Below are 26,529 nucleotides of genomic sequence, written 5' to 3'. Positions count from 1 at the left end.
GATTACAAATCTACTGAGTCTGGTCATCCTATTTGTATAAATGTATTATTCTTGTATCTGAAACTAGAAATATGAAATATAACTCTGAGGTTCTATTGTAATTATGCAAAGTGTGGGCTATTAATAGTGGTTTGGAATCTTGATGGCTCCCATCTACTAGGACAATTGGTTGTAAATGGCTCTGTTTACTTGCAAGCCTTCCTGTGAGTCAGACCAGGAAGAATGAAGGCTTGGGGTCTCACAGGACATGTGACCATGTCACCTGGTACTGGAATCCATCTTAAACCTGGTGCTTTTCCATTTAGAAGGAGGGGTGGGGACCCAGAGAGACAAAAGATTCCCGCCTTGTGCCAAAGCTATATAAGGGGGAGAAATAGAACAAAGGAGGTTCCAGTTATGAGAAATCCTCTAGTTACCACCTGAGCTGGAGCTAACAAGGACTGTACCGGGGAAAGGATTTGGCCCGGACTAGGAAGGAGTCCAGTCTGTGAAAGAAGCTTATTGGAACATCTCTGATTTTATCTCTAATCAGTTTCTTAATGTATTAGGCTTAGACTTGTGTGTTGTTTTATTTTGCTTGGTAACTTACTTTGTTCTGTCTGTTATTACTTGGAACCACTTAAATCCTACTTTTTATACTTAATAAAATCACTTTTGCTTATTAATTAACCCAGAGTAAGTAATTAATAGCTGGGGGTGCAAACAGCTGTGCATATCTCTCTATCAGTGTAATAAATAGAGAGCGGACAATTTATTAGTTTACCCTGTATAAGCTTTATACAGAGTAAAAAGGATTCATTTGGGGTTTGGATCCCATTGGGAGCTGGGTGTCTGGGTACTAGAGACAGGAGCGCTTGCCATTTTGCTAAGCCATTTTCAGTTAAGTCTTCAGCTTTGGGGGTGTGGGTTAGACCCTGGGTCTGTGTTGCAGTAGATTAGCGTATCTGGCTCAACAAGACAAGGTTCTGAAGGCCCAAACTGGCAGAGAAAATAGTTTCAACACATCAGGTGACAGACCCAAGGGGGTGTCTGTGACCGAACCCGTCACAGCCCTGATCCAGCAAAGCAGTAAACACCTGCTTAATTTTAAATGCATAAGTGGTCCCAGGGACTGCAAGTTTAAACTAAACATGATGTGGTTGGTTGGGACCAAACAGAGAGCAAATAAAAGGTTTCTTAGGCTTTGTCCACACTGACAAATGAACGACAAAACTGTTGTCGTTCAGAGGTGATAAAAGAACACACACCCTGAAAGACAAAAGTTTTTTTTGAGGAAAAGGGCAGGTGTGAACAGTGCTTCGTCCGCAGAAGTGCTTTCCTGCAGACAAAGATACCACCGCTCGTTGGAGATGGAAGTCTTTTGTTGGCGGGAGAGCTCTCCTGCCAACCAATGGCTGCTACACTGTGCGCCTTTTAGCGGCACAGCTGTAGTGGCACAGCTGTGTTGCTAAAAGCTGCATAGTGTAGACAAAGCCTCAGAAAGGAAGAGAAGTCCCTCACTCTGTAATATTTCTCATTTATACAGTCCCTTTTGCTACTTTTGTGATCTGCTTCTCCCTATCACTTACGAGGATGAATAAGATTTTAGTGCATTTAAAACCTTCCACATGCTCAGGAAGAAACAGTGTTAGGTCCTCAACTTCCACTGAAATTAATGGGAATTTTACATGAGTAAAGACTGCAGGATTTAGCCCATTCTAGTTTAGAAAGTGGCATGGTGATGCTCCTGAATTATTTAAACTCTCATCACTATTTTCCATGACTGTAACAATCACCAGATTTTTCTGGAGGTGTTCTAGGCCACCTTATTTCTACTTTACTCCCGAGAGTAGCTTTGAGATGCTATAAGTACATGTATTGCAAATACCAAATTCAAGATAAAGTATCTTCTTTATCACAAAAGCCTGTATGATCATGGGTTCATCCCTTTACATGTATGGTTCTGAGTGATCTTTTGAGGACTTTTTTAAAAGGCATTTCTGCTGCCTCAGAGTCACAGAGTCTTGTAATTATTTATTTCTGTGCTCAGTAGAAACCCCTCTTGGAAATTAGAAACGCTGATGAAATAGAAAACCATGTGTTAGGTATATCATTGTCTTTTGAAAACTCATTTATTTAGAATTGTATACACACTAAAAAAGGGTCACATATGTTCTAGCACAAATGTCAGCATGACTTCAGATGAGGAAATTCTTTGTATTTCCTGGATTTCAGCAGGACTTTCTAGAATATATAAAACAAAAATTAGGGAGAGGTATATTGATTAAAACATAATTTGCATAAAAACATAAATTAACAAAATAAAGAAAAAATTGCATAGGAACATCGGATCGTGAGATGAGTAACGTGAGAAGAATATTTTTTATTAAGATAAGTATTGTAAACTAACCTGGTAAGTCTTAAGAACTGACTATTATGTATGTTTCAGGAAATGGAAAGCAAATAGTCCAGAAGATGCAAACCATTTATATCACAATGAGATTTTGTTTTTTTCCAGTTATTGAAACAAAGCTACAATGTAAGGGACTCTGACTTTCTTCAGTGTTTACACATTCTAGATTGTCTTTTAATCTTAAAGAAAATTTCTTTATTATACAAGGTGGACAATATTTGAATAATCAAAAGACATTTGTTGTTTATTTCCAGGGTTTAGAATAATTTAAAATCTAATTAAATTAGTTTTCTCTTTGGCACTTAACACTGTAGTACCTAAAAATCCTCTTATTTCTATAATACAAGTAGTATTAAGAGTGTGTGGAATATAGAAAAAGACAGGTATTCATGTAGCTGAAGAAAAATGGTGAACTGATTTCAAGAATTAAAACTTGCCTTGTCAGGAATGCAGTATAAATATATATTCCATTTCTTTTTTTAAAAACTGCAATAGAAATGGAACTGCATATTTTTTCTACATATTTTACTTGTAATGTAATAAATCTGCCCACTAAAGTTTTATTAAGAGATTATCCCAGGAAACCTGAGAGATAGATATGATCTATTTGGAAGTATCTGCAGTTCTAGATAAATGCCATGCAGCAAACAGAGATGAACTTAAATTGAGATGAGTGGATCAAGATATTGTTTCCTAAAGTTCAGAGGCAAGGTTTTTAATTAGAGTTCTGTTATCCTTTCTAATATAGAAATTAGGCCAATGTGGAAGTTTAGATTCAGGTCTGAACTTTCTTAAAGTACAGAGGTTTTCAGATCCATGATCTGAATTACTGATTGTTCGTTGTATATCAGCAGCAATTTTTAATTTACAGAAGTACAATGAATCTTCTTAAATCCATTTCAAGGACTTATTTATATATCTAGAAAGTGTACAGTGAGAAGGTTAGACTCATATCTATGCAGTGTTATTCTATCATTTGAATTCTTAAGGGTAATGAATGGGGTATCTTCTTGTGATATGAGGGTTTGAAACTGAAAAGCATAGCAAAGGGTTTTTTAAAATATAGTATACTCTACTTAATTTGAGTATGCCATAGTTGCCTTACCTGGAATTCACCCAGGGAACTGATTTAACTCTAATGAGAATGAGTGCTGCTTAATTATTAACAATTAAAAAGAATTCCACTCTCCTCAAGATCCTTCTCAACCAAAATTAATAATTGCTTGAGGGACAAATGGGGATAGTTGCATTTTGTTGTCGAGTTTAAGACAGATATTTCCTTGTACAGGTTTTTGGAGCTTATAATGGACTTAGGAACACTTCTTCATAGCATATAGAGCAGTAAGGACATGAGCTCTCTGTCTCCTGTGCTTGTCCATGCCCTATTTTTGGATCATACCACCCTGTTTTAGGTCTGCCTGCCTCTAGTCTTCTGCCATGGCTGCACAGCCAGTAAGAGCTATTCTCCTCTGATATTATTACTGTGAACCTTCCTCTGTCCCAAGCTTGAACAGTCTACATTGGCATGGGGGGCTTCTCTGGGGACTGTAAAGGGAAGGACTTCTCCCTCTAGATTAAGGGCAGCAGCAGAATCTTCCTGTGGCCACTACAGTAGGATTACATTAGTGATTGTGAAAAGGCATCTGCCACTGACCTTAATGCACGTAGAGGTCAGCTAAAATTTTCAGCTTACACACTTCCCCCACCCCCCCCAGGAGATAGGATCTTGTCCATGGAGCTGGAGTGAACTGATTTGGAAAAATATAAAGTATCTCAATGTCCACATGTTGAGATCATTCTTTTTGTAATGATACAAAGGTGTTTAAGAGGCACTGGTAGCAAGCCTCCTTCCAAGATGGAATGAAAGATTCCCCCTTTTCAGTCTTTCATAAGTATTGACCCTGAAGCAGACAAAGTTAGTAAATGTAATTTTAAAATCATGTAGATTGTTTATTTAGTTTTGTGTCCTTATAGAAAAATCTTATAAAACTGAATAGAGGATCAAATCCTTTCTCTGTTTGTTGTTTTTAAACCATTCTATAGTTATCCAGGAAGAGTATAATTCTCTATTAAATGCTGTAGGATAATTAACCTGGCTATATAATTTTATAATGTTTATAATTTTCTATTAAATTCTATAGGAGTTTTCCATAAAAAGTAGTGCAATATTTTATATCAAATTAAAGGTGAAGGCTTCCAGGGTGGAAACAGATAATGAAAGTATGGTGGAGCTTTCAGGCTTTGGGAAAAGCCTGACATTTTCTATTTTCAGATGTTCTCATATTCTTCCCCTGGCACAATCATTTGGGTGAAGGGAGGCTGATTTCTAAACACAAAGATTCATTCTCAAAGTCAGTTTCATGTTACCTCAAATTATTAGAGAAGTGAGCTTCTTCATGAATATTTCAGTACCTTTCTGAATGTAGAGGTATCCCATTTGAGTAAGAATAAACCTACTAACATACATTTAAGGCCTATTCCTGAAAGATGCTGAGTACTCTCAATTCCATTTGAAGTCAATGGGAATTCAAGGTGTTCAACATTTAAAAGGATCTGTCTCTTGCTGAATGGCAATGTAATCCACAAATACAAATTATTATTAAAATGCTTTTAAATGGTAACAGTACTCGAGCTATTAAGTGCATCTCATACTAGCTGACTAAACTTTTATTAATAATTCTATTATGAGGCACCTATCAACAAGATATCTGGGTGCATTTTATATTGTTTTAATTAAGGAATATATTGTTTAGATTAAGAAGTAAAACACACCCTTACATCAGGCAGATTAAAATCCATACTTTAACAGTTAAATTAATATATCTTGATAAGGAACAATTTATTCCCATGGTTTATACAGTACAGTGAATTTCCTGCTGAACAGTACATAAAAAGCTATCTTCTACCAACACCATTAAAAAAAAAAACTTTTGCAAGCTCGCAAGAGCTATTAATAGGCCCTTATGATTCTCAGGCATTCCTTAAGGATGCTGTCAAAAATGTAAAATTTGAGAAGTAGGATGTTTGAAGGAAACATGTATATTAACATATGCTTGAAAAAAATGTGAAAATTGTGTTAAGACATTTAAATATTTGCTGTTAAATATAAGATCTAATTTATTGTATTCAAATACAGTAGGACAATTACTATAATAAAGAAAACATATTCTAAGACCTAGCCTGATGATATCTCCTGGGTTTTGAAAAGCAGATGCAGCATTTGGTTACTCTTTCTCAGTTTTCCAGCTGGCCTAACATGGGCACAATGAAATCAATGACTTGTCCAAGATCACATAGTGAATCAGAGTCTCAGCTAGGATGAGAAACCTGAATACTTCTTTCTCCGTTGCTTGCAATGCTACACTATCCTCAGTAAACTGGAAGGAAACACGATTTTATTTTTCACTCCTGTGCAAATGGTATCATCATTGTATAGACTGAGTTTGCATAGATATAGAAATTACATAGGTAGGAAGTAAATAGGATGAAAAAAATTAACCAATGCATATAACAAACTTCTAATGGGACATGCTAAGCAGAAACAGTTTATGGAAATCTCTTCTTTTAAACTATGTTTAAGTTCGTCTTTTTTAGGAAGATGGTTTATTGTATAATGTATCTTTTGTTTTCCAAATATTTAACCACTCCTGCACCAAATCTGGGAAACTACACAATCCATGTACACAGTCTGTGTATAGGTGTGGTCCACTATGTGCATGTGTGAAGGGAAGCAGGTAGGGGAAGGGGAGAGAGGCTCTCTTGAGTTGTAATTGCCTCAGCCACCACTGTGCCCCCTCAACTCTAGTACCATGGAAGATTTGGCTAGTTGATCCATTGAGCTGAAGTCAGTGATGTCATATTCACTGATTGCGAAACTAGGAAGGAAAAGAAGGAGTAAGTCTTTAATATTTTCAATAACTGAAACATATGGTGAGAAAGTGTTAGTATTGAACATCACTGGCAGTAGTCAAGCCACCTAGGTCCCTAAATATGGATTTACAGGGCCCAACTTCATGCACCCATGTTTGAAAATCTTAGTCAACATGACTGTCAGGTCCAACAGAGAGGTGAGTGTGCTGGTCCCCTGCTCTAACATAATACATTAAAGATTATGGGTACTTTGAGATCTACTGATGAAAAGAACTATATCAGAGATAGGTATCAATATCAAACCATGCTCTATTCCTTTATCACTAATTATAAATCAACATTAGTGAACACAATGCTGTGCAGACACTTAAAGTGTCTTTTCTATCCAGAAAAGTGATTTTGTTAAAATGGCATGCTGTCACATAGTTCCATGTCACAGTACAGTTTCCAAGGCGGTGCTAGCCCATTAGGGGCCCTAAACAGGAATATTTTTGCCCCCCAACATATACTACAAAAGCAAACAGGTGGCCCTCTTGAGCTGCTCAGGCCCCTAAGCAATTACTTAGTCTTCTGCTTATGCCTAGACTCTGAGAGTTTGTAAGTAAAAACTCTCCCCCGCAAGCTGCTGAACCTCACTCACCCTGGGCTCAGAGTCAAGCTGGGTTTTTTCCATTTGCCCCATCTATACCGGGAAGAGGTTTTGCAGACCTATATGACAGCTGTGCAACTCCATTAGCCTTCAGTGGGTGTGCACAAGTGTCCCTGAGTACATAAATGAACTCAAGGAGGTAGCACAGTTGTAGTTAAGGAAACAATTGGGCCTGTAGAATCATCTTATTTTCAAGGATGCTGACAATGGACAGCTCCATTGGTGACTTAGGGGACCTGCCTGGCCTCAGCTCCTCAGAAAACCAGGTCACTTACGTGCCTGAACACGGATTCAATGCCATAGTTTGAAAATTTGATGTCGAATGAGTTTGCTTCCCTTCCCCTGCCAAGCAGGTGCCTGCGTCTCACAGCCCTTCCCTATGTCCGGATCAGTGGGATGTGTGCACACGCTTCGGCGGGGTAAAGCAAGGCAGCTCCTGAGGACTCCTTCCCCGCTATGTGCCGTCAGTGCAGCACCCCTGAACCACGGGAGATGTAGCCGACTGACAAGCCAAGCACTGTGTCGCTCTTCGGGGTGCACTTGGAACGCCAAGGCTCTAGGACCAGCTCATCCCAGCTGCCATTCTCCTTCTGGCCGCCAGGGGGCAGCAGGCGCAGCTTGGAGACGGCGTGGACTGAGAAGGGCCGCGCTGACGTGAGCGGGTCCCGCCCCAGCAGCAGGAGGGGGAGTGAGGAGCTTGGCTGCGTGCGACCAGCCCGGCCTCTCGGGCGCCTGGCGGGAGGGGAAGAGGACAGTTACTTGGCGGCTCGGAGCAGGCGCTGCCGCAGTGGAGCTCGGAGTCTCTGCTAACCGGACACACACAGCCGTCGCCCCGCCGCCATGTCCAAGGAGGTGAAGAAGCCTTTCAGCCAGACCATGGCCGAGTGGCGGCAGTTCGTGTACAACCCGCGCAGCGGCGAGTTTCTGGGGCGCACGGCCAAGAGCTGGGGTAAGGGAATGGCGAGGGGCCCGGCCAGGAGCCGAGGGCGGGCGGGTGAAGAAGGAGCCGTTGGGTGGGGGCGCGAGGAGCCACGAGGCGCCTCTCTGGAAGCCGTTACTTTCGCCACGTTCGGATCTAAAAATAGCCTGACTGTGATAATGCGCCGGTGCAGGGTGTGTTGGGGGGGGCACTTGGAGCCCGCGTGCTGGTTCCGCGGCACCCGCCCCGCCTTTCCTGTTCGTCTTGGCTCAGGGTGGGCTGGTGGGGCAGAGCGGGTTGGTAATCGGGCCGCTACAGCAGCGGCCTGAGGGAAGCATCTCTCAGTACGTCCTCCGCTGATTCACTCTCCACGTAAATGCTGCAGTGAGGCTCAGCAGGCTCCTTCTCCGTGTCAGCTGCGTAGGGATGGGGAGGGAGGAGGAGTCTGGTGGCGTAACGGTAGCAGGTTACAGCTGCAAACTCCCGATGCTAGGAGTGGGGCCATCTCCCTCCTCACTGATCTCTTCTATGGTATTACTGCAGCCACACGGGTGTCATGCATGCTCCCGTATATTCCTTATTGGCATGACAATTTGGGGAGCTCTAATCTGTCAGTGGTGAATGAGGTGTCCTCTGGGGTGCTGCTGCTGGAGGTGGGGAAGAGGACTGGTCTTTGAGTTGTCAGTCTGCCCACAGCTTTCAAAAGTAGGAGGAATGGATCTGTAACTTGCATTACCTTGCTTAAGGTTGGCCCTAGATTGAATTTTCTGGGATCTTCCTTTACAGATGTGGCTGATAACAGTAGCTTTTCCACATGACCGTATGGAAGACTGTTTTCATTCCCTCCCTAATTTTCCCATTGCCTCCCCTGGGAGCTGGAACAGGAGGGAGATGAAATGTTATCTCCCAAATTCTTAAACTACAATAGTGAAAAAATGTTAAGTATTAATAAATTACTCCACTCCTCAAGGGAAATGTATATTTCTTGGCTTCAGATAGCACCCTATCAGATAGCACCCTATCTGCTCCTAAAATTTTGATACAGTTGAGATATTTAAATAGCTGTGCTTATAAAATCAACAAGAATTTCAGCACGGTGTTGAGCAGTGCTGGACATATGCACAGCCTGGTACAAACTCCATGAGTAGTAACACACAGAACATGCAGAGGGTGTGCTCTCAGGTTGCCTGTCAGGAGAGGGCCCTGGTTCTGACATGAGCTCTCCTCCATTCAGATGGAAATAAGATCCTGCTAGCTACTCTGCCACTCAAATAGAGGAAGAGGAGGAAGAGAGGAAATTTCCACTCTGTTGTTGTCTTGTGACTTCTCTGTTCAGGCACCCCATCAGCAGGTTCTCTTAAAGTGCGTGGGTTGAATGAATGGGTGTGTGGTTAAGTGATCACAGAAGCATATTTGTGTACTGAAACAGATAGCATTAACAACTATAAGTGCTTTAGAAATGGTCAGCGTATTTTAAGGAAAAACAAAGATGTTTATCCATGATCAGGCTTGGCAGAATTAGATTTAAAAAAATTTTTTTGACGGATGATATGGATGTTTATTTTTAAGTATTTTTTATCTATTTAAATTTTCACAGTTGCAGGAAATCATGGGTGTTAGACAGTGGGTGGGGGTCCGATGATTATTTCATGACAGTAGAAATTCAAAAAGTTAGCTTTATAACCATTAAGACACAAATTATCAACCTCACAGGTCAAAATATACAAAATAAATATCTTTAAATCAATCTTAAAGTTCTTAAGCAACATAAGAAAAATGCTGCTTATCTGTAAATTTCTATCATCAGTGGAAATATTTTTTCTGGCAGCTTGTATATGTATGGTGAAATCAGTGTTTACTGACAATTGCTGATAAAAATCTAATCCTTTCAAGCTTGTAACTTACTTTACTAGAGAGCACCTTTGTAATATTGCCATCCTTGTCCCTTCCTGTGCCATGGCATACTGTCTATAAAATTGTTTTTAATAGCAAACCTACCTTAATCTGGAGTTGAGTGATTGTTCTATTTTACAGCCAGCTCACTCAGTAAAGTTACTTTCCCATTTCAAGAATAAATTCAGTAAATACGTTCACTAATGAACCTTTATATACTTTATGTAATGTTGTTTGTTTACTTTGTTCTTTAACAGGAATTCAGGTGATGGGTGTGTGGTAAAGAGATTAAATGTTCCTAAGTAATTATTCCTTAATGTCAATGCTTAACTCTGCATTCACACACATCATTTTGTATGCTATGGGGGTGTTAGTTCAGACATTTCATGCTTAATATATTGAACCTATTATGTCTGGCTACTTAAATATTCCTGAAATTTTGAGTCTTCAGTTTATCTTCATCCATTTATGTATGACTTTTGACGGTAACTGCTAAGAAGAAAAAATTGTATTTGATTACAAATCGAAATTGTTTGCCTTACAACTTTTAAACAGCTCTGTCAACACTATGGGAAAGAGGTGAGAGAGGCTGTTGTTTACCAACTCCCTTGGGAGCAATTTGAGCAGCTACTGTCCCTTGTTGGCCTTGCTGGTGGTCTGTGGGTTCTTCAGGAAGAGTAGGATAGTTCAGATGGCCCTGTCTGAGGTTAGGGGAATACCTAGTAAAAGATGGCTCCTCATCCTTCAGCCAGTCGCTCAGGATAGTTCAGGAAAGCGCTAAAAAGAGAATTAGTTACGGTTCCCTGATTCTCTGCCCGAGCCCAAAATAGAGCCTTGAGGTTGCTCTAACTTCTATCAAGTTGGCAGCTTACCTAGAGAACACATTCCAGTTGCAGGGAGCCAGAGTGAAACATGTTCAGACTGCTCCTCCTCAATCCCTCTAGCCATGTCTGTACTACCATTTATGTCGGTATAACTTACATCTCTTGGGTGTGAATAAGCCATTCCCCTCAGTGACATAAGTTACGCTGACCTAAATGCTGATGTGGACAGCTACTGCTGCTCGTTGGAGGTGGATTAATTAAGTCGATGGGAGAGCTCTTTCCTATGGGCTTAGAGAAGCTATACTAGACAACGTATAGCAGTGTAGCTGCATGCTTTCTAGTGTAGCTATAGCTTCTGACATGTCCACTGCACCAGTAGCTGCAAAGAGGGAAGACGCATAGGAGCTGGTTATGCTAGAATCTATGCATTTAGGGGACTCCTCCATGGCAGGGGAACATCCAGAAAAGGAAATGCTGGTCATTCCTGCCAGCCTGAACTGTAGAACAGGGTGAAGAATCTGTCTCCAAAGTATTGATTGTAGATGCTTGACCACCAAAATTTTTGGCTGAAAAGGTAGGATGCTACTGAGTAATATGTGATTTAACTGGGTGTGTGTATTGGGAGAAGTTCCAATAAATAGTCAATATTTCTCCCGCCTCCTTAGGAGACAACTGGAGACTTTTTCTTAACTTTATGTATGTGTCCTCCTTTTTCCTTGTATCATTGTTGAAAGGATGTGCTATGTTTCTTTTTGAAGGTGGGGAGTTCTGTAGTGAACAATGCACAATGGTGATGTGACTTAAGCAGAAGGTGTTGTTCAAGAGATCAGCTGCTACATGTGTTTTGGCCCATTTTGAACTGTTTTAAAATTGATGCACTCATTTAATAAAAACTAACTCTACAGTAGCAAATTATATATATAAAAATATAAATACAAATCAAGGTTCATTAGCATTTCCTGTGAAAAACGGGGAAAATAGTATGCTCAGAAAACTTAATATAAGCTAAAAGGCAAAAGATATGCTGATTATATTGGAATAGTTATTTTCAGTGCCTAAAACAGGTATAGATCTATAATCCTAATATGGTTAATTGAAACACTTTCACTAACTTTTTTTAATTTTCCTGTGTTTACAGAAGTTAAAAAAAGCTCTCTTGTCCCCTGCATCCAAACTACAGGTGAATCTTAAGTTGATGGCTCTGATTGTCTAGCATGTTTACCATTAATTTTATTTGCCCTTTTTACCTTCTGAATGCCATGGGGATATAATTATTTACCCTAGGTATTCAGCTGTCTAAGATGATTATTGGATATAAGCATACTACGTGTGCTGGCTCAAGGAGCACCATTAAATCTTTATTCATTGTGTAGCATACTCTTTGTTGTATCGAGCATATGCTGAGTTTTTTCATAAGAGTATCTCTGTACTTCCCTGATCTAGCATCTGCAGTAATAATGGATTATCCATGAATATAGCATGGTAGTGAGTACTACTGTCTGGTAGTGCAGTTAATGCAGTCATTATGCATTATCAGGATTTACCGCCCACCCCCGTGCTCCTCCCCATGAATGCTCTTATTTCACACTATCATGACTTTGGAAATGTGGTTGATTCATGTTCCTCTTATGATCTGCTTGTGGAAGATACCATATCACAGGAATGCAGTCTGCCCTGAATGACAGTTAAAGTACTGTATTCATTGCAGTATATTTTAATGTAAAGATTATAAAATTGTGATAGATGCTTTCTTTTGTATACTCTTTCATAGACCTACAAGAAAATGAATTACACTACCAATAGGTCTAAAAATTTGTGTGACTTTCTAAATTAATCAAATATAAAATGTTGGAATTTTTTTAATTCATATATAATACTTTAGTCACTTCATTAAGTGTGAGTTCTCTGTCAAAACTGTGATTCTTAGGGCTGGATCAGTCCTCTGTCATAAACTGACCAGTTGTGAAACATGCACAGAATAAATTTACCTATAAATTCCTAAAAGTTAAAAATTAGGAAAGCTAATTATTTGATATAGATCATAGTAACTTAATAAGTACTGGATATATACAAAAAGAAAAGGAGTACTTGTGGCACCTTAGAGACTAACAAATTTATTTGAGCATAAGCTTTCGTGAGCTACAGCTCACTTCATCGGATGCATACAGTGGAAAATACAGTGGGGAAATTTATATACATAGAGAACATGAAACAATGGGTGTTACCATACACACTGTAAGGAGAATGATCACTTAAGGTGAGCTATTACCAGCAGGAGAGCAGGGGGGAAAAAACCTTTTGTAGTGATAATCAAGGTGGGCCATTTCCAACAGTTGACAAGAACGTCTGAGGAACAGTGGTGAGTGTGGGGGAGAATAAACATGGGGAAGTAGTTTTACTTTGTGTAATGACCCATCCACTCCCAGTCTCTGTTCAAGCCTAAGTTAATTGTATCCAGTTTGCAAATTAATTCCAATTCAGCAGTCTCTCGTTGGAGTCTGTTTTTGAAGGTTTTTTTTTTTTTTTTTTTGAAGAATTGCAACTTTTAGGACTGTAATCGAGTGACCAAAGAAATTGAAGTGTTCTCCAACTGGTTTTTGAATGTTATAATTCTTGACGTCTGACTTGTGTCCATTTATTCTTTTACGTAGAGACTGTCCAGTTTGGCCAATGTACATGGCAGAGAGGCATTGCTGGCACATGATGGTATATATCACATTGGTAGATGTGCAGGTGAATGAGCCTCTCTGATAGTGTGGCTGATGTGATTAGGCCCTATGATGGTGTCCCCTGACTAGATATGTGGACACAGTGGGCAACGGGCTTTGCTGCAAGGATAGGTTCCTGGGTTAGTGGTTTGTTGTGTGGTTGCTGGTGAGTATTTGCTCAGGTTGGGGGGCTGTCTGTAAGCAAGGACTGGCCTGTCTCCCAAGATCTGTGAGAGTGATGGGTCGTCCTTCAGGATAGGTTGTAGATCCTTGATGATGCATTGGAGAGGTTTTAGTTGTGGGCTGAAGGTGATGGCTAGTGGCGTTCTGTTATTTTCTTTGTTGGGCCTGTCCTGTAGTAGGACTTGTGGGTACTCTTCTGGCTCTGTCAATCTGTTTCTTCACTTCAGCAGATGGGTATTGTAGTTGTAAGAATGCTTGATAGAGATCTTGTAGGTGTTTGTCTCTGTCTGAGGCGTTGGAGCAAATGAGGTTGTATCATAGAGCTTGGCTGTAGACAGTGGATCATGTGGTGTCGTCTGGATGAAAGCTGGAGGCATGTAGGTAGGAATAGTGGTCAGTAGGTTTCCGGTATAGGGTGGTGGTTATGTGACCATCGCTTATTAGCACCATTGTGTCTAGGAATTGGATCTCTTGTGTGGACTGGTCCAGGCTGAGGTTGATGGTGGGTTGGAAATTGTTGAAATCATGGTGGAATTCCTCAAGGGCTTCTTTTCCATGGGTCCAGATGATGATGTCATCAGTATAGCACAAGTAGAGTAGGGGCATTAGGGGATGAGAGCTGAGGAAGCGTTGTTCTAAGTCAGCCATAAAAATGTTGGTATACTGTGGGGCCATGCGGGTACCCATAGCAGTGCCGCTGATTTGAAAGTATACATTGTTCCCAAATGTGAAATAGTTATGAGTGAGGACAAAGTCACAAAGTTCAGCCACCAGGGTTGCCATGACATTATCGGGGGTACTGTTCCTGACGGCTTGTAGTCCATCTTTGTGTGGAATGTTGGTGTAGAGGGCTTCTACATCCATAGTGGCCATGATGGTGTTTTCAGAAAGATCACCGATGGATTGTAGTTTCCTCAGGAAGTCAGTGGTGTCTCAAAGATAGCTGGGAGTGCTTGTAGCTTAGGGCTTGAGGAGGGAGTCTACATAGCCAGACAATCCTGCTGTCAGGGTACCAATTCCTGAGATGATGGGGTGTCCAGGATTTCCAGGTTTATGGATCTTGGGTAGCAGATAGAATACCCCTGGTCGGGGTTCCAGGGGTGTGTCTGTGTGGATTTGTTCTTGTACTTTTTCAGGGAGTTGCTTGAGCAAATGCTGTAGTTTCTTTTGGTAACCCTCAGTGGGATCAGAGTGTAATGGCTTGTAGAAAGTGGTGTTGGACAGCTGCCGAGCAGCCTCTTGTGCATATTCCGATCTATTCATGAAGACGACAGCACCTCCTTTGTCAGCCTTTTTGATTATGATGTCAGAGTTGTTTCTGAGGCTGTGGATGGCATTGTGTTCTGCATGGCTGAGGTTATGGGGCAAGTGATGCTGCTTTTCCACAATTTCAGCCTGTGCACGTCGGCGGAAGCACTCTATGTAGAAGTCCAGTCTGTTGTTTCAACCTTTAGGAGGAGTCCACCCAGAATCCTTCTTTTTGTAGTCTTGGTAGGAAGGTCTCTGTGGGTTAGTATGTTGTTCAGAGGTGTGTTGGAAATATTCCTTGAGTCGGAGATGTCGAAAATAGGATTCTAGGTCACCACAGAACTGTATCATGTTCATGGGGGTGGAGGGGCAGAAGGAGAGGCCCCGAGATAGGATAGATTCTTCTGCTGGGCTAAGAGTATAGTTGGATAGATTAACAATATTGCTGGGTGGGTTAAGGGAACCATTGTTGTGGCCCCTTGTGGCATGTAGTAGTTTAGATAGTTTAGTGTCCTTTTTCTTTTGTAGAGAAGCAAAGTGTGTGTTTTTGTGAAGTCCAGCTGCAAGGAAGTTTGTATGGAAGGTTGTTTTTTTATGAGAGTATCCAGTTTTGAGAGCTCATTCTTAATCTTTCTCTGTTTGCTGTAGAGGGTGTTGATCAGGTGCTTCCGCAGTTTCTTTGAGAGTGTGTGGCACAAGCTGTCAGCATAGCCTGTGCGGTATGAAGATTGTAATGGATTTTTTACCTTCAGTCCTTTTGATTTCCATCTATTTACATTTGGAAAGGAAGGTGTTGTCTGTCTGTATCTGTATGAGTTTTTTCATGAAGTTGATAGATTTCCACTCCATACAGCTAAATTCAGTGCCTTGCATAATGACAGGTTTCAGAGTAGCAGCTGTGTTAGTCTGTATCCACAAAAAGAAAAGGAGGACTTGTGGCACCTTAGAGACTAACAAATTTATTTGAGCATAAGCTTTCGTGAGCTACAGTTCACTTCATCGGATGCATTCAGTGGAAAATACAGTGGGGAGATTTATACACACAGAGAACATGAAACAATGGGTGTTATCATACACACTATAATGAGAGTGAGCAGGTAAGGTGAGCTGTTACCAGCAGGAGAGCGGGGGGAGAGGGGGTGGGCAGAAAAAATCTTTTGTAGTGATAATCAAGGTGGGCCATTTCCAGCAGTTGACAATAACATCTGATGAACACTGGGGGGGGGGGGGGGGAAATAAACAATACATTGGCCAAACTGGACATGTAAATGTACATGGCAGAGGGGCATTGCTGGCACATGATGGCATATATCACATTGGTAGATGTGCAGGTGAACGAGCCTCTGATAGTGTGGCTGGTGTGATTAGGTCCTATGATGATGTCCCCTGAATAGATATGTGGACACACATATTCTTCAGAAACAGACTCCAACGAGAGACTGCTGAATTGGAATTAATATGCAAACTGGATACAATTAACTTAGGCTTGAATAAAGACTGGGAGTGGATGGGTCATTACACAAAGTAAAACTATTTCCCCATGTTTATTCCCCCCCCCCCCCGTCGTTCCTCAGAGGTTCTTGTCAACTGCTGGAAGTTACAGTGTGTATGGTAACACCCATTGTTTCATGTTCTCTGTGTGTATAAATCTCCCCACTGTATTTTCCACTGAATGCATCCGATGAAGTGAGCTGTAGCTCACGAAAGCTTATGCTCAAATAAATTTGTTAGTCTCTAAGGTGCCACAAGTCCTCCTTTTCTTTTTGCGGTTACAGACTAACATGGCTGCTACTCTGAAACTTGAAATGCCATAGCTATTCTGCATTGGCAACACTCCATGTTTCTTCTTCTTCTTATTATTATTATTTTTAGCAGAAGTGGCACAATAATTTCTGCAACTGGGCAGGTAAGACATAGGTTTCAGAGTAGCAGCCGTGTTAGTCTGTATTCGCAAAATGAAAAGGAGTACTTGTGGCACCTTAGCAACTAACACATTTATTTGGTTAGTCTCTAAGGTGCCACAAGTACTCCTTTCTCTTTTTTAGATAAAATATAATTATCTTTAATATCTGTCCTCTTATCGCAATTTCTATTAGAGTTCAGTGCTGCCAAAAGAGTTTGAATTAAACAGTTTTAAAACTAAATGTTTGTTGCTAAAATAAAGACAATCTTGCTGACCAGATGGAAGTTGTGACCAGCCATGTTGACATTAATTTTGTTGAAATGTTGATCTTGTTGTTGTCTGCAGTTAGACTCCTCTGAAGAAATAGAGCATTTTGATTTAAAATTTAGAAACTAGATGTGAGAGAAACTCGTTTATCTCCTTTCATGTCTTAGATTTTATTTTATTTCACTCTCTAACATTTATGTTTCAACCCCCAAACACTCTCCCATTTTATGTCTAAAAATCTGTCCATCACATCTCCAACTCATGGCATGTATACTCCACTCATTTGAGCTCATTTTACTGCTGCTTAAATCCCCTTCTATGCATTAGTTTCCTTTTATCTTACTATTGTCTCCCTTTCTATGACTCCTTAGCCTTGTGTCTCCAGATGAAAACATTAAATTCTCTTGCTCATTATGCTGAAATCATTGTGATTTGGGTAATACAAGTTTCCATTCTGTAGTTCAGGAACTAAGGTTTCTCTCTAAGGTTTATTTAAACTGATTAAAATATATGGTGGTGGTACTGTAGAGTATGTATGACTCCTACCGTGATGACAGTTATGTTGAATTGATGCTATGTATTTAATATGAACTGGCTTAGTTTTTCAGCAGATTTAAAAAATCATACTTGATGGTGCTTAAAATCTTCAACTGAAGTTTTAAACAATATTTAAAATAAGTATAACTTAATCTAATGAACAACAAAACATTTGCTACAAAAGAAGCTATCTTAGTAGGAAGGATTTTAGGGACATGACATCAAGGAGGGAAATATTGTAGACCTGCTTCACTTGCTTGAGTTCAGAATTGGATGTTGCTGTAGTCAAAAGAATATAAAACAATTTGGGGTTTTTTCTGACTTCTGTAGGAGTCCTGCTGATCTTCAAACAGGAAATCTGTTTCACAATTTACTGTTAACCCTTTCTGTGATCAGGACTTTGAGATTGTCTGAAGAAGTGGTATAAATTATAATATGAAGTTTCTTTCCTTTCAGCAGTTGTCCTCAAAATTAAATGGTCAAGATAGAGCAGAGTTCAGGCTTTCCCTGTAGGCACAGTTCACCCACAGTGTGGAGCCTTGAAGGTTTGTGGGATAGAGAAGTTTGCCAAAAATCAGACTCCCATCTATCTGTATGTATTTGAGAAGATAAAGCTTTTTATCAGGAAACTATCTGTTGTTGCTCAACCCAGTGTTCTGAAAGTTCAGAAAATGCTTCTGGCTGTTTGAATTGAATTTGAAATTTGCACTTTTAAATCTCTTGCTGGGATTCCGTAGCTTCTCAGGGAAACATCCTTCCCTTTAATGTCTTGTATACTATGTTCTTGGTGACATATCCCTAGTAGTATATATAAGGAGATGAATTTATTATTTCAAGTGTTAGGCTCACGTGCTATTGGGTACTATACACCTGATGGGATGATAAAATAACTGCAGCTGGCTATTATACCGAAAAGTGACAGTTTATCAATTTTGAGAAGTTATTGGAGATACAACTTAGTGGCTAAACTGTAAACTAGATCCTGTTGTGAATTTAAAAATCCTGTAGTAATGTAGGACAAAACTGACAATTTCTCACGATTCTAAAATCTCTTCATAGCTTTTAATCTATTGGATAACTTTAAAAAATTCCCTATAGCATCCATACAGTGTTAACTTCATCTGTTTTTTCTGCAACAGAAGTTAGTCCTTTTCTGAGCTGTACTTGTTGTTTACATTGACTACACTGAAGTAGCACAAGGAAATAAACCATTTCAACCAGTTTGGTTTGTGCTGTTAACACAAATTCATGTTTGGTAAATGGAATGTGTCAGTGTTGTACTAAAGGAAACTTTTCAGATTAATTGCTGAGAGTGCAGAAAATTTATGAGAAATAGAGCTTCTTAATAGTAGCTTGTTATACAAAGAGCTTAAGGTATGTTTCTACACCAAACACACTCAGGAATCAGGTCTGTTAAACAAGGTCATGACACTTTTAGATTTTTAGAGTTCCTTCTGTTTACTGATCAACATTTATTACCTTTTTACTTATGCTATCCCGTAAGAGCTAACACAGCTACATCAGTGTGAACTGAATTTTTCTCCTGTTCATTTCTCACTTATTGGTCAGAGTGTAAGATGAAGTGATAAGACAACCTAATGAATGATGTAGAGCAGGTCAGGGTTCTTATACTTCATAACTTTTTTTTACAATAATTTGCCTGCTGCTTTTTAGTTCATCTCCATTTAAGATCATGCAGAACATCACTCCCTTCCTTTTGATCACAAAATCCTGTAGCGACTGTAGTAGTTGTTCATATGGAAAAGTGATAATAGAGAAACATTTAATAGGTTCAGTTTCCTTAAATGAAACTTGGTAACTGGAAATTAGGAGACCTTATGACCAGTCAGCTCTTTGTATAGTTTGGGAATCTCTGTAGAGTTACCAGTAAACCTTAATTTTAAATTACCAGACATACACAAATTAGAACTGCCCTTGGTCATTATTCAGAGTTTTGGCTGGGAAGAAGAGGAGAAGATGCAGAACCCATCTGTGCTTTTCCCCAAGCCTTTAGGGAGGAAGTGGGTTGAGTGTGTGTGGCAGGCAATTAGAGTGAAAAAGGCAGAAATTACAAAATTTCGAAAGTATTTACTCTTAGTTTAAAAATAAAACCCCAAACTTGCCATTCCTGATTTAGTGGCCAGATTTTCTTTTCGTACAGAGGGGTGGAATCTGCTTCTAATCCCTCCACCCCCAGCCAAAAAAAGGAGAGGAGTCCCCCCTGTGGGCATATAGTTGGCATAGCTCTCTTTGAATGTTGCTCTCTTCATAGCCCCAGTACAAGATGTATGTTGGCAGTGGTGTGAGGTGTGGCAGGTGCTATGGTGGTGATCAGCAGGCGGACAGTCTCTTGGCAACTTTTGCCAGCTGGTGGATGTTAGAGCAGCTCCTAGGAGAAAGCATAAACTTGGTACAGCAAAGAATCTGTAGTCCAGATCTTCTAAGTAAGAGAAATGTTTTTTACCCTATATTGTTGAATGCCATTTATTTGTATGAATATTTCCAACAGACACTTTAACCTTGAGACTTCTGACTTTTGCTGCCTGAACATTGAGTTTGAAGTATGGCTTCTAAGGTAGGCAGTAAGCTACAAGTTAGCAAAATGAAGCCAGCTGTGATGTGGGAAAATATTTGTATAGGACTGCTTAGGCATCTACTAAAGCTGTATTTCCATCATGTTCGGAGATTATTTTTACTTTTGCTAAAGTACAAAAAAATTGTGAAATCAGAATGAAATATGGCATTTTTGTAAGTTTTACTACATTCATATCAGGAAGAGGGAAATACAAATTTACAAGAATTTGCTTCTCTGGGCAATTGTACAGGCAAGACATAGTAAGGAAAGAGAGAGAGGTGCATTCAAAACTGAGAAGCCAAACAAACCACAAAAGACATTTGAGGAGAAATAAGAGTGGTGCTGTTCTCTTCCTTCCTAGGAGAGAGGAAATTACAAATTTGGTAGTTTAGCTACCATGTAAGAATGTAAAATATGGGGACTTCCTGGGAAAGACTCCTGGTGTGTAGTCAGCATATGTTCTCCCTTGCCCCATAGCCTCCATGGTAGCTGGGATCAGTGTGTGCATCATAGTGCTTTATCTCAAACTCAGATCCCCCATCTGTTATATTGGGGGGGGGGGTGTCGGTATGTGTGTGTGTGTATATATATATATACATACACTCATCAAATGTTTTTGCAATACCTACTCAAATCTAGGTGTGTTTAGGACAATTATTTACCCTTAATTCTAAATTACTCTTTGTATGGGTTTACTTGACACCTAAGCTTAATGTTCTAAAAGAAAACCTACCAAACTTGACTATTTTAATTTTTATGCACAGAATATGCTCTTGTAAATGGATTACTGGAATAGCTTTAGTTACATAGTTCCAGAATGGACCGCATTCCTGTAAATTTACAGCTCAATCTAAGCCATTTTTGATAGGGATCACTTACATGGGTAATTGCATCCTTTACCCTCAAATTGACTTGTGATGCAGCACTTCAAAGATGAAAGCCTTCTGCCTCACTACACAGCAAAGGTGCACATTAATAGTGCTATGGCAGAGTGTCATATCTGGTTATTTTTAGGACCTATGAGATTGTGTAACCAGACAGTTACTTGAAATGTAGATTATTCTCCTTAGCACGTTTTCGAGGTGCAGTCCATAATTAATTGCACAATTCATCATTTTTTATCTTGCGGGCACATACTTTATTCCAAGCTTTCCATGCAAAAGCTCCCTACTTCACTTCCATTTTTGTAAAAAATTAATCACTATTGCCAGTGTGGTGAAAAACTCTGAGGTGATGAAGTGTTCAGGCCTGTTTTGAAATAGTATGTTAAAGAATACCAGTTGGCAAAATTAAACTAGATAACCTTGTATATCTAGGTCATCTCAAAGCCTTTTCAGTCTATTTCTTAACTAAAGGCTAGTGCCATTTTAAAAAATGTTCTATTAACTCCATAGCAGACTAGGCCAAGATGAGGATTCCAGCCAGTTGCATCCCAGCAGTGTTACTTAAGATCTTTAAATCCTTAATGACTGTGTCCAGTTTCCTCCCGCCTTTTCCACACACACTGTTCCTTCAAATACTCTTCACAGATGATATTCACGTGGTAACTTGAAAGCATCATGATTTTTCAAAGCTTGAGGCAATAAAAGTAACGTTTTAATATTAATTTGTTTGCATGCTGTTTATAGTAATTATAGATATTTATTTAATAAATGCCTTGAATCATCAGCAAACATTAGCTTTGCCTAGATATACTACAGTATAATGTAGCTTCTTACTAACCTTAATTTTTCAATTGATTTTGGGAGATACCAGAGAGGATGGGGGACGCTTGTCCATGAAGCTGCCTGTTTATCTAAGTCGGGGTCTCAAAGTCCCGGCCTGTGGGCCATTTGCAGCCCAAGAACCTGCAGCCCACAGAGGAGAGACGCAGGCCGACGTGCTGCCGGCAATCTCAACTACAGGTAGCTGCCCCCCCCCGCAGCTCCCATTGGCTGGGGAGAGGGACAGAGATACCATCACTAGTTGCCGGGCAGAGTCAGCCATGGAGGCAGCATCATTAGTTGCCGGGCAGAGTCAGCCATAGAGGCAGCATCACTTTTTTCCCACAATGAATACAAGTCAAAATACTGAACACAACTATCTAATGCACACCTTGCTGCAATCCTGAAGGCTTCAACCGCTCAGTCACTGAGGCCAAACATCAACAAACTGACAGAACTGAAGCGTTGCCAGGTGTCTGACAAACACTAAAAACTCTCTAGCAGTCGAAGAATTGTATAAAGTTGTATGATGGTTTTATTATTTCTAAGAAATTTGAAATAAAAAATACAATATAAACGTTTTCTTTTCTGAACACCATCTTCAGTGACATTATTGGCCCGCTGGGAGGATCTGAGGACTGGCCCTGGCCCTAAGGTAAATTGAGTTTGAGACCCCTGATTTAAATTATCAGTTTCATTCTCTAGACAGTTTCCCTTGGTGACAAATCTCCTGTAGTTTATTGGTACAGATCTACATTCACAATATTTAATGGTACATAAAGCTTGTAGAAAACACCTGAAGTGGGTAAACTAAGCTTAGCTCTAGATCAGCGGTTCTCAACCCATGGGCCGCATGCAGCCCACTTAGCACACAGCTGTGGCCCAGCTCAGCTGTGTGCTAAAGGCCATGCATTGCGGACTCCTGGCTGTTTGGCCATGTGTGGCGGGCTCCCGGGTTCACCGCTGCAGGGTCAGGGTCCCCGCATGGCCCACAATGGTAAATAGGTTGAGAACCATTGGTCTATTCACTCTAGTTAGTTAAATGAAAAACTATATTAATGCTTTAAAAAGGAAAAAAAACCTAATCTGTTAATAAAATTGCTAAAGAAGTTGTGTAATGTGATCAGTCTAAACCCAATGTCCTGGATAGCTTGAGAAATGATTGCAAGATGTACCAGTTGTGTGTTGGATGTATTCTACAACCTTTTTATCCACATCACAAAACCACCTAACTTACTGTCTCATGTGCCTCAAGTTCTGCATCAGAAGAAGCAGCATATAGTCCACAATCAGCGAGTGAGAAATTCTACAGTTTTAATTTGTGTTCCCATTATAGCATCTTGTTTTTTGATCCAGGGCTCTCTAAACTTGGTGAAAATCTAATGTATAGTCACGTGGCTTGTAATCTGGTTGATTATTCACATGTAGTATTGCACGTAGAGGTCTCTTTACGCTGGGATACAATCAGTTGCTTGGCTCCCAGAAAGAGCAGCTTCAACAGAGCAAAAATTGTCCTCAGAAGATCTCCTGTTTAAGCTCTTCTTTAAAAAAAAAAAAAAGGAATGACCTTTCTTTTAAAAGCTGAACTTTATATATATGTTGGTGGGGGAACGTGCGCGTGTATATTTTACACAAAGGAAGGTCTGAAACACAAAGGAAGGTCTGTTTGGTATCTCTGTGTTTGAGGAGTGGGGACTGAGCACCTGATCCAACTCCTATTGAACTACAGTCCTGAGTGTCAGAGTAAAAATTAGAATCATGTTCAGTTTAAAATAAACATTTTGTTAATTTGAGTTCTTTAATTTTACAGGTCTAATCTTGCTGTTTTATCTGGTATTCTATGGTTTCCTAGCAGCACTCTTTACATTTACAATGTGGGTTATGCTTCAGACCCTGAGCGGAGATATTCCCAAATATCGTGACCGGATTTCTAGTCCAGGTAACTGTACTCTTAGTTTTATGTCTAGATTTTAAATTATAATATACAATTTATTCTAATAACTTTCTTTTAGGATAAAGTACATATTCCAATGTGGTGTAGTTTTAATTAGACTAATAAAGAGCTTTAAAGGAGGACTCTTTTATAATGGGTGAATCATTTGGGCTTTGTAGGTTTGCAGCACAAAGCCATTTATAGACTTTTTTTGGCCATATTTACTAACTGATGCTCTAAATTCACTCCTTTCTAGTTCTTCCTGGATTTTGCCATTCTGAAAAACTTTTCAGATTAGTTTTACAGCTATATCAGTCAATGAATAATAGTTTGGTTATTTCATTTACCAAAGGTAGTTGAAGCAGATATTTATGAAGTCACTGGGAGGTGAACTATCTCCAATTCAACAGGTTAATCATTAATATTTGGAGGATTTTCTTGCCATGCTGTATTAGGAGGAGAACATCACCAGACAGACATTTAAATTGTTTTATTTAACTAAAACAACAACATTATGTATTCTGGATTCTTTTCTTAACAGCAAATATATAATAATTTAACAAAACAAGCATATGAATTTTTGAATTTAGTTAAACAGCAAGTTTTTTAAAATCAGGTTTGTTTTTGTTAAAATTGTTTAACTAAAATAGTTAAATGAAATATTTAAAAAAAAAATTAGACTGTCAGCTAGGTCAACATGAGGAACTTAAAATATTGGCTTCTGTAGCTAACTCAGTCATCTTCACCTTCATTTTCTCGTTTGTTCATAATCTGGAAAAGAAAACCAAGCTTTCCTGCTTTTTCAGGTCCCAAACAATTTCTCTATTTGGAATGAATTAGCCCTGAGGAAGAAAATATTCTTACACCGTCAGAAGAAGCTACTGCTGTTAAAAGTGAGATTATCACATCAACAGTCTCTGAATCCAAGTGCCTAAGTGACTTCCACCAGTTCACTGGTGTGACTTTCTTTAAAACATCATCAGCAAACATATATTTCTTGAATGGTTCACCCTTAGCTCTGAAGTGTATTATAGTTGGCATTATGGAAGGATGATTGCTGGATGTGCATGTCATAGCCAACTCCTCTTCAGTGGTTAAGGTATGGCCCTGGTACTGAGTATTGAGAATATTTGCAAGAAAATGAGTTGGAGATAGTGCTTGTTCCATTCGTTTTTTTTTAATGCTTGTAATTTAACTCTCATTGAATATTTCTCTTTTTAATATCTCACTCAGTTCCTTCCAAATTTAAACAGCGTCAGCAATAAAACAGCTGTTTCCCTGCATTTCCTACAAGGCTAAGGCTTCAGGGTACTCAGTATGTGTTCAACATTTTTCTTAAGCCCAATGTTGAGAACTTTGGCTGTGACAGTGTCATCCTTTTTTTCACTAGTTTGTTCACAGACTGTCATCAGATTAGGCCAGTTCTTGATATAGTGCTCAAAACAGTCCACTACTGAGTTCCATCGTATGTCTTGTGGGAGAGTTAGCTTGGTTCCTCCCACTTGTTTCAGAGCAGCTCCTGCAAAGTGGTTGTTACGGAAGTATTTTCAATTTCAACATTAGCCTTTATTTCTGGAACACTGAAGTCAGGCTAGGTGGTGCATCAAATGAGCACTGCAACCATTTGTTAGTGGCTTGGGACTCTCTTCACTCTCTCCTAAATAAATTTCTTATTTTTGGATATATTTGCAACATTTGTCTATGACCAAGCTGCATACTAGACATTTTAATTTTTTTCACAGTTTGCTATAGCTTTTACTGCTACTTCTTATAAGTATTTCCAGATGTATCAATTGTTTCTGTAAGGAAGACATTCCCTTCTTCTGTTGTCACACAAGCACATACAACAGGATCATTGTGGACATTGTTCCACCCATCAAGACTCAGGTTAACAATTTCACCCTCTACACCTTATTTATGGTTGGTTCTGGATGATGGAGATTTTTTTGCTACAGGTGATATACTGTGACTACAGTGATGCGATGACTCACTGGCACGGTGCCTCCTGCTGGTTGTCTTGGGAATTAGCTCTTCCAGCCTGGAGTGTCCTCTGCAGGCCAGTGTCTTGCCCGGTGCCTCTTTACCTTGGGATGCTGCCCCCTGGCAGTGCCCCCGTTCTCTGGCCTCCCCTCTGAGGGGAACCCCCAACTCTCTATCGCCACCTTGCCTCAGTGGCTACTGCCAGTCATCATCTAGCCCCTGCTCACTGGAGCAGACTGCAGTCTGTAAACCACTCATCATTGGCAAGGGGGTTGGACCAGCTGCCTCTACCTATTCCCAGGCTACACCTTGGTAGCCCCAGTACCTTTCCTGGCCTTTAGCAAGGCCTGGAGCCTGGATGTTTTCCAGGCTGGAGCTCCCCAGCTCCTCTGGCCTTCCCCCAGCCCTACTCTACTCTAGGTACTTTGCTAGGCAGCCAGGTCCTTCTCTCTCTACAGCTAGAGAGAGACTGCCTGAGCTCCTGGCTCACAGCCCTTTTATAGGGCCAGCTGTGGCCTGATTGGGGTGTGGCCACAGCTGTGGCTGCTTCCCCAATCAGCCTAGCTTTTTCTCTCAGTCCCCGCCCTCTCCAGGGGCTGGCTTTTAACCCCTTCTGAGCCAGAGCGGGGTGACTGCCCCACTACAGTGACACACATGATATGACTGAAACACTATCATTGGCAGATAACTCTGAAACGATAGAAAATGATGGTGATCTTGAAGGTAGATAGTCTTCAGAATCCTGTATGTTGAGGATGGATTCTCCTAAATAAAATAAGTAAATGCAGTTATTTAATTATTATTAGCATACTGCTCATTTAATATTACTCATTGCATTCAGTGACATTCAGTACTACTTTAATGGTGAAATTGTAAAAGAAAGATCTGCCTATTTCAGCTATTTATTTTTTATCACAGCTGTATCTAAAATGATAGTACCATAGA

The 26,529-nt window shown here is 40.0% G+C and overlaps 1 protein-coding gene across 2 annotated transcripts in view; it reads left to right on the top strand.

The window, feature by feature from the left end:
- Positions 1-7,569: 7,569 nt before the first annotated feature.
- ATP1B3 (ATPase Na+/K+ transporting subunit beta 3) overlaps positions 7,570-26,529 on the top strand; it is a 54,163-nt gene continuing 35,203 nt past the window's right edge. Inside the window, exons 1-2 of one of the 2 annotated variants that reach the window (XM_073359801.1) lie at positions 7,570-7,860; positions 23,482-23,610. In XM_073359801.1, the coding sequence (XP_073215902.1) occupies positions 7,752-7,860; positions 23,482-23,610 (238 nt within the window). In that variant the 5' untranslated portion in view covers positions 7,570-7,751. The remainder of the gene's footprint in view (positions 7,861-23,481; positions 23,611-26,529) is intronic. The other variant, XM_073359802.1, reaches the window with a different exon arrangement.

This window comes from Lepidochelys kempii, chromosome 9, assembly GCF_965140265.1.
Source record: "Lepidochelys kempii isolate rLepKem1 chromosome 9, rLepKem1.hap2, whole genome shotgun sequence".
Classification (NCBI taxonomy): domain Eukaryota; kingdom Metazoa; phylum Chordata; order Testudines; family Cheloniidae; genus Lepidochelys; species Lepidochelys kempii.
This window is presented reverse-complemented; position numbering and strand designations above follow the sequence as displayed.